The 8,874-nt window shown below is 64.7% G+C and overlaps 1 protein-coding gene across 1 annotated transcript; it reads right to left on the reverse strand.

Annotated features, from left to right (window-relative positions):
• Positions 1-1,975: 1,975 nt before the first annotated feature.
• On the reverse strand, positions 1,976-8,568 carry TESC (tescalcin; the record flags this gene model as incomplete). The annotated part of the gene is made up of 8 exons (XM_082007571.1): positions 1,976-2,155; positions 2,281-2,328; positions 2,763-2,870; positions 2,941-3,002; positions 3,090-3,229; positions 3,481-3,561; positions 4,564-4,633; positions 8,511-8,568. 8 exons carry the CDS (start codon positions 8,566-8,568, stop codon positions 2,078-2,080), a joined length of 645 nt encoding a protein of 214 aa, XP_081863697.1. The 3' UTR covers positions 1,976-2,077.
• Between the last annotated feature and the right edge of the window lie 306 nt (positions 8,569-8,874).

Consider the following 8,874-nt stretch of genomic DNA (forward strand, 5'->3'; position numbering starts at 1 on the left):
ACCGAACGAAGGAGCTGGGGGACAGCTAATTAGCTCAAGGGGTAATAATTACCCTCTTCTTGATGCTCCTCGGCCCTCCTGCCCTCCATTTCCCTGCGGTGCGGGATGTATCCAGTCCCTGCTGGCGTCTCCTCCAAAACGACCGCGGTACGGCGGGGGAGCGTGACCACGGTCTTCCCTCAACCCGCTGCAGCAGCGGCGAGGGTTTTCCCCGGGGGGGGCAGCCCCACGGGGCGATTCATGGATGGAAAAGGGCTTTTCGGACACAGGCGATCGCTGCCGGCGGCAGGGTGAGGCCGGCGGCTGGGAGCCCGCAGCTGGGCTGGGGCGCAGGACGGCTCTGCGGGGTCCGTGTGGGAATTCCTGCGAGAGGGTGGGGAGGGGGCCTGCGGCTGCTCCCGGAACCTGGGGCTTTCCAGGGAAGCTGGATGTTGTGCCCTCGTGGGCATGGGGAGGGAAGGGAGCACCGAGGGTCTGGCACCGGGAGGAGGAGGAGGAGGTTTGGGCTCTGACCTGCAGCCGGGGACGAGCCCAGGAGCCGGAGGAGCCGGAGGAGAGCGGGACTGAAGAGTCCCAGTGCCCTGCGAACGCGGGCGAGGCGGTGGCTGCCGGCGGGTGCCGGTGCCACAGCGGCTCCGCCAAGGCCGCGGGCGGGGACAGCGTCGTCCCGCGGCTTTGCGGCGCGTCCGGCCTCGATCTGGGGGCGTCCCACGCGTGGAGCTGCGAGCTGGGATCGGCTCCGTCCAGAGCCGGGTCAGCCCCAGCACGTCCTCGGTGCTGCCGAAGAGCACGGGTCCCTCCAGGACAGGACTGCATTGCAGGGAAGGGCTGTCCTTGGCCGGCTGAGCGCGGCTGCTCTCCGGCCGCTGCTGCGGCGCGGGGGCTGCGGTCCAGCAGCCGCCAACGCAGAGCAGGGCCCTCGTCCCGGCTGCACACCCTGCAGCGGGGGGCAAGACGGGGTTTTTTGGAGGGGCGAAGCTGCAAAAGCCTGCGAGGGCGAGCCCTTAGCCGTGCCCTCGGCATAGGGATGCCTGGGCGGCGCGGAAACCCCGGCTCATGCGGAGCAGACGAGGAACTGTTGGAGCCCCGAGCCGGGGGCCAAGCGGGCGCCTGCTGCCCGCGGCGGGATGGAGGGGGCTGCGCCGGGGCTGTACGCGGCTGTGCGGCCGTCGCTCCCCGCAGCCTTCGCCCGTGCGCTGCTGGCTGCTTGGCTATTTTTCCATTGAGCGTGCGTGTCACCGGGGGAAGCTATTTTTGATAAAACAAACAAATCTTTCCAGCTTTTCTAAAAATAGCTATTGCCCTTTTTTCTCCCTCTCCCTTCCCAGCTCAGGCTGCCTTAGAGACAGAAATCTGCCTCGAGCCACCCAGTTATTAATACCAGTAAACAAACCCTTATCTCCGGTGCCTTGTTCTAACGGGGACATGCGGGAACGGGAGCCACCCGGCTGCCAGGAGCCCACGTCCCCATGTCCCCGCATCCCTGCTGCCTGCCTCGGCATGGTCCCACGCTGCCCCTCCTGCCTGGCTCCGGCTGGCAGACGCAGCCAAGGCTTGGGGTCGATTTGGGGTTATTCCTTGTGCCGCTGCCACCTTCGCTGGCTTGAGCATCCCATGGGATGCAGGGCGGGATGCGATTGCCCTTCCAGGTGCCGGGGATGCTGCCTTCACCTCCTGCCCCTCAGCATCCCCATCCCTGCCTGCATACGGTCCCCATGGCATGGGGGCCGGGGGGGTCACGGCACAAAGCGGGCAGCTCCTTCCCCACAGCAGCATATGGCAGAGGCTAAAAATTCAGGTTTAAGGGGAGCCAAGGATTTGTGGAGGCTTTCCGCACCGGGAGACACCCCGCCAAGCCCCGGATGATGGATGGACGGAGTGTTTCTCAGCAAGGAGTAAAAAGAGAAATACCTTTTATTACAGATAAAAGCCTCTTATGTTTCTAGAGAGCAGAAGGCAGCCCCACTACGGGACAGGCACGCAGGCGGGTACAAAGCATTTGGTGCCAGGAACGCAGAGCTGCTGCAGAGTCTTCCTCCTCCTCCTCCTCCTCCTCTTCTGGCTCAGTAGCCAGAGATCAGTAGCAGTGCGCGATGGTCTCCATGTTGAGGAAGCGGACGTGCATCTTGGTCTCGATGTCGATGCCCTGCCACATCTGCCATGGGAAGGGGGTGAGCGGGGACGGGGCGGGGGGTCGGCTCGGTGCCCACACCGAACGCCCACGTCCCTGCGACCACCCGGCACCCTCCTCCTTGGGACACACGTGGAGAGGCCACCAACCTTAAGGAAGTCTTCAAAGGTGATGCCTTCATACACCTGGTCAGGCCCCTGGACACAGCAAGAGAGAAAACATTATGGCTGCCCCACACCAATGGGGCAGGGACCTTGGGGCACTGGGTCACCGGGGTGGGGTGGGTGTCCTTTGGGGCTATGGGACACATCTCCCACAGCGCTCGGTGCTGGCCCCGCACCGTGCTCCATGGTCAGCCCAAAATCGGTTGCCAGAACCACCGTGGCTGCGAGGAGCCGCTTTTCTCATCAGCACTGAAGGTGCTACGGGGTGCCGTTTGCTTATCCCCCTCGGGCTCTTAGAATAGAAAAAAAAAAAACCCCAAAAGCTGCTGCCTGCAAAAAAATCTTCTCCAGCCAAGGCAACCCGGGGCCAGGGGAGATGCCCCGGGCGGGACAGACACCTTCGAGCCCCGTTTTCGATACCGTCACAGTGCCTCTGTGCCACGGTACAGCAAGGAACCGGCTCCCACCATTTGTCCCACACAGATGCTGGCTGCCTCCATCATGGCCCCATCGGCGATGGACCGCGCCGACTCCTTCTCCAGGTGGGGGTTCCCTGACAGCAGCTCCTCCACCACCTACGAGGCAGTGGGTCAGAGCCGAGGCCGGGAATTCGGCGGTGATGGGCCGGGAGGGACCATACGTTACATTTCTGTACTCCTGCAGTGTGATCTTCCCGTCGTGGTCCGAGTCGTACATGTGGAAGAGGACTGGGAGGGACGAGAGGAGCGGGGCAGGGTCAGGGGAGCCCCGTCCTGCCGTCCCCCCGCCAGCCCTCGCCTTTGGGCGAGCCTCACATTTGAGTTTCTCTTTCCGGAAGCGATCGAGCTGCTCCTCGTCCATGTTCATCTCGATGGGTCTGAAGTAGGACATGATGGTCAGGAAGTCTTCGAAGTTTATCTCGTCCGCCAGCCCACCCGACTCCTGCCGCAGGTTCCTGCCGAGAGCGGAGCCGCTGGTGACGGGCAGCCCCCCCCGGCCGCCCGCTCCCACCCGCCGCAGAGCCCGGCGCGTCCCTCAGCAAAGCTTTAGAACTAGTTTTTCCCCAAGACTTAGCTTAAATGTCTGTAATTTTCACCTTGGCCCCATCCCACCCTTTAGGAAGAAGACCTTCGCCCAGCCACCTCCCGCTTTCAAAGGATAACCCGATTGCCCCGACCCTCCCCGCGGTGCCGGGGATGTTCTTACCGCTTGTCGAAAAAGGCGTGGACGATTTTCCCCCTAATTGGGTTGAACTCCAGATCGGGGATGCTGTCAAAATTCTCCTTGCTGCAAAGAAACAGAGGCGGCCCAAAGCGTGAGGGAGCCGTGGAGGGGGGGATACCGCGACGATCACTGGCTGGGGCAGAAGCCCTGACCCCATTCTTTCAAAGCAATCATGAAATAAAGAGATTTTGCCTGAAAACCCCTGTTTGCCTCAATTCAGACCTGAAAGGAAGCCGCGCCGCCGCATCGGTCTGTGCTTGGTGCGGCTACAGGTGCTTTTCATCCCCACTAAAATGGGTCTTCAGGAAGCTCTGGGGACACAGCGGCTTGGGGCGATGCTGGGGCCCTTGCACAGCTCGACTTGCAAATGGCTGCACGGTTGTCAGAGAGTTTTCCCGGGAATAAGATCCCGAACGGGGCTTGACGAGGCGAGGGAAGGCGCTTCTGCCGCCCGCCCTCCCCTCATCTCCCTGGGCCCGGCACCGTGCCGCCGCATCCTGCTGCCGCCCCGCGTTGGGCTGCGCGGACGCCAGGCTGAGCCGCACGGTCATTTGCTATTGACTTTTTATAAAGCAAATGAGCCAAGAAATCATCTCCGGGGCAGGGGGGCGGAGGGCAGCTGGGCTCCCCGGCCCGCGCTTGGCTCCCCGCGGGGCTGGGGAAGCTGCTCGGACGTGCCGGAGCTTTCCCGAGGAAGCGGAGTCTTGGCTTCGGTGCACAAGCGCCTGCACAGACACCAAGGAGGGGGAAAAGGGCAACTGCAAACCCCGCGGGGACTTCTCACTCCCGTCCCCAAAACTGCTTTTTAAAGCTGGGGGACAAGGGGGTGCTTGGCAGGAGCGACCCTGCTCTGAGGTGGCTGCTTCACCGCTCGTTTTTTTCTCCTATTATTTGCAGTGCTGCGGGGCGCCGGCTCAGCGCGGCCGTGGGGTGACCGGGAAGGACGCGCTGGTCCTCGCAGCCCGGGCACCTCGCGCGGGCGGCCCTCGCCAGCCGGGGAAGGCAGGCGCCGCGAGCGACGCTCTGGCGCGTATCGCCCCGGCGGTGGCAATGGACGCGCCGTACCGGATCGTCAGCTGGTCCCGGCTCAGCTGCTTGAACCGCCGGTGCAGGTGCTCGATCTGTTCAGAGGTGACTGTCGGGGGGAAAAGAGAGAGGTGACGGGGGGGGAGTGGGGGGTGTGAGCCCCTTGGGCACGGGGCAGCCCCCGAGGGACCCATCTGCAGAGCTCATGCCCTGCCCGGGGACAGGAGGAGACCGGTGGGCCCCAAAACCTGCCGCAAAGCTTGTTCCCTGGGGACAACACCGCAGCCCACCCTGTGCAGCCATAGCCAGAAGGCACCCCCGGCAGCGGGGCACAGTCGTCCCCGTCCCCATTGCCCTTTGGTGGCTCCATGCAGCCCTGCAAGGTCCATCGCGCTGCGTCGGTCCCCGCGAGCTCCCCGTGAGCTCCTTGCTCGCTGCGGGGGGGTGACACCAAGGGCCGGTTTGTCACCAGTCCCCGTCTGCAGAAACTCCCCCGGCCCCGACTGCACGGCACGGCAGGATCCCCCCCCGCTCAGCATCTGTGCTAGCAGACCCTTCGAACGGGCTTGACCATTTAACTTGGGGTTCGGTGATGCCGTGAGCAGGAGCCGTGCCCGGGGAACACGTCTCGACCTGCCCCGGAACGTCTCTACTTGAAGCTGGGAGGTTCGTGTGCTCACATTCACAGCCATGCCAGGTGACAGAAAAAAACACTTAAAAAAAAAAAAGAGAGAACCCCGAAGCCGAGAGCAGCCGCCTGCGCCTCGCCAGGGGCAAGGAAAGGCTGAGCACGGAGGAGACGCATCGGCACCCAAAAAGCAAAGCTGGGCTTTGAAATAGCTGCTGCTGCTCGGGGGCAGCTGGGGCACCGGGAAGCCCCGAACCATCGAGGTGGGTCCTGCCTCCCCCCCCGGCAGCGCGGCTGCACCCGCCAGAGCATCAGCCTGGGGTGGGGGCTGGAAGCGGGGGGGGCCCATCAATCAGCCTCGCTGTGAGACCCACGAGTGCTGAGGTTACAGCGCGAGGCTCAGCAGCTGTTTCACCACCTTAGTCCCACGACACAGGTTATTTTATTTTTTCCCAAGCTGTAACCAAGCCCTACAAACCCCCGGAGACACGCAGAGCCTGATTCCCTTGTGCAAATATTGACCGTAGCCGTTCCCAGGAGCCAGGGAAGCGGCTTTCAGCTCCGTTTGGAGGAGCCGGTGGCGCCTGTCCGGGCGCCAGCTTGGACCCGTGTGCTCGCCCGGAGCCGGGCACGGGGCAGCGCTGCGCCGGCGGCCGGTCATCAGCCTCTCCCAGCAGTGCAGAAAGATAAAAACATGTTAAAATAGAGCTGAGGGGCTGCAAACGGTTAACCGCTGCGGCTGGAAGACAACAGGTCAACGCTGAGCTCGCGTGCTCACGGCTGGCCCGCTCCCTCTCTCTCTTTTATTATGTTTAAATAATGTCCTTTGCTCCATTTCTGACTCTGGTTTCACAGCCTTGAAATAGAAACTGTATTGATCAGTAAGGCTGAGCATTTACAGACCTCTATTAATGGACTGGAAAAGCCATCTGCGCTTGTTGCTGGGGCTCTGTGCCGGCCCCGGACCCCTGCCCGCGCCGGCAGCGGCCAGCCCCTTTGCAGGATGAGGATGGGCTCTGGGGGGGTCCCCCCTCTGAACCCACTGGCTCTCAAGTGGTGATGCCCGGCTGCACAGGCACCACCGATTCTCCCATATGATGTCTGTGGTTTTTTTTCCCCTCAGCCCTCTCTGGCTGGTGCTCTGCTGCCGTCCACACGCACGGAAACTTTCCCTGGACTTTGCTTTCCAGTTTTGGCCCTGGAGAAGTGACCTTTCACTTTCTCCCTTGACAACATCGTCGTCACCACGGGAGCAGCTGGGCCACCGAGTCTGCAGCATCTGGGACATGGTCACGCACAAAAATCTTTGATCTCTAAGAAAAATGCCCCAGACACCGATGTGACTGCGGTCACTGGCTGGATGCTCACGATCGGTCCAGTCCCGCTCCCCGTCCAGCCCGCGGCAGCAAGGCAAAAAAGAGGGCTCCTCCTCGCTCTTCCTCGCCTGGCTCCGAGCTGCGGCGCAGGGCTGCGGTGCGGGCAGGGCTGCGAGGATCGCACCGGTCCTGCGATGAGCGGCAGCGCTCGGCTACTTTCCGGGAAAAAACCCCTGCACAAAGGGCAAGGGCTTTCCTGCGGGAAGGACTGGCTCAAGGGCAGCAGAGCCTGCTCGTATCACTGAGAAACAGCCGCAGCGCTCTGATGCTGCAGGCCCGTGTCCAAGCACGGCAACCTACGCTGCAGGGGAAAAAAATTGGGATTTAAACCGAAGGGTGCTGGGTTTGCTGTTTCTCAGCCTGCGACCGTGCTGCTTGAGCAGAGGGCATCCCCCAGGGAGGAGAAGCACTGGAGGGGGTCCGGCCTGGGCTGCCCGCCCTGTGCCGTGTTTCGCCTCGCTGGAACGGCCTGGGTACCGGAAAAGGTGGCATCGTCCCAGGAGGAGCCACTTCAGCCCCCGACAGACGCCGCCGCTGCTGCAGCGTCGTGATGGGGCACGCGGCAGCAGGGATGGGAACCGGCCCCGACGGCCTCAAGCAGACAGCTGTGGGTGCCCCTGCCGCTTTTGGGGTTTATAAAGCGGTGGGGGAGAAGGCAAAGGACGGTGCCCCGGGCACGTCCTGGCGACCCGCAGAGAGCTCTGCCCTGGCCCCGCTCCTCCCACGGGCCCAAGGGTGACTGCGATGGCCTCTACGAGGCTGTACCGCAGCAGCGAGCCTGTAAAAAAACTCGCATTCCCAGGTTTCTCTAGCAGCAGCTGCAGCCTGGTGGGAGCCCTCTGAACGCTGCTACACGCACCCCGGTCGCAGCATGGGGTCATCGCGCACCCCCGGCCAACTTCTGGTTTTGATCAGACTTTTTTGGGTGCAGCCTTTGTAAACCCTTCCCTGGAGACCGGTTCACAGGGACACAGGGCGTGAGGCGGGTGCCTGCCATGGGCCCGTGCACAGAAAGGCCCACGGGCAGGGCAGGATCCCCAGGCCAAGGCGTTCCCAAAAACCTCTCCCCACTCTGGGCTGCCCCGCTCGCACCCCGGGGGCTCCCCCGGCTGCTGCCTGCGGGAGGGCTGAGCTGGGGGAGGAGGAGGAGTGAGAGGGGAGGAAGGCCGATGTGACGGTAGGGTCAGTGGCAGCGCTGGGGAGAGGTGCTGGACCCCCAACGCCGGCACGTCCGTTGGCTGCAGGCAGCGCTGCCTCCATCGCAGCCCGCTCTCGGTGCGGCGGGCGCTGGAGGAACCGGGCGACCGCACCCCGGTCCCTGCACCTAGAGCTGGCCGCGTCCCGGGACGTCCGGGGCAAGGCCGTTTCCCACGAGGGACACGACCCCCCCCCGTCCTACGCACCGACCCCTGCTCGGAGCACTAGGCCACCGCCCTGCCGCAAACCCCTGCCTGCTCTGGTCCCTTTCCCCCGCGCCGCCGGGCGTTACGCACCGCGCCAGCCCCCCGAGCATCATCGCCGGATGGCAGCGGAGCCGGCGGCTCCTGCGCAGAACCGCGACGCGGGGACGATTTCTCGCACGAAGCGGCGTGGGAGGGCAAAGCGCTGCTGGGGCTCACACGTGTGCACGCACGCTCGACGCCCCGGCAGCGCGGCACCGGGGGTGCGTGGGTGCATCCCTGGGGGTGACATGGCTGCATCTCCGTGGGTGACATGGCTGCCCCCACTCCCCCCGCCACTGGTGACATGCCAGCACCCCCGGGGTGACATGCCTACCTTCCCCCCCGCCCCTTCACCCCTCCATCCCCCGGTGACACGCCTGCATCCCTCCGGGTGACGTCCCGCACCCCCCCACGGGTGACATGTCCCCTGCGGGGCCGGGCAGCCCACGGCGGTGGGGCAGGAGGGGGCTCGGGCGGGGGGTGGCAGCGGGCAGGGCCTGGCCAAGGTGCCCCCGGGGACCCGCGGCGGGCGATACTCACAGCCGGTCCTGTCGGCCAGCGCCCGCATCTCGGCGGGCACGGAGTGCGCGGAGCCCATGCCGGGCCGGGCCGCCGCTGCACCGGGCTCCGCCGCCGCCGCCGCTTATAAGGGCGGGCGCGGCGGGGAGGGAGGCGGTAGCGGCGCGGCTCCCCCGGGTCCCTGAGCTCCCCGCCGCCGCGTCGTCGTTAGGTGCCGGAGTTAACAGCCCCACCAGTTGGCTGGCGTGGATGGGGTCCCCTCAGCAGCCTCGGTGTGGGGGCAGTTCTCCCGGGCACGGGTGGCACTTGAAGCCAAGGCACTAAGCCTGGGCTCAGGGCAGAGAGAGAGCCCCATGCCCAGTGCCCCCCACTCCCTGCCCAGCCT

The sequence above is a fragment of the Phaethon aethereus genome, assembly GCF_964289735.1.
Source record: "Phaethon aethereus genome assembly, chromosome: 17".
NCBI classification, from domain to species: domain Eukaryota; kingdom Metazoa; phylum Chordata; class Aves; order Phaethontiformes; family Phaethontidae; genus Phaethon; species Phaethon aethereus.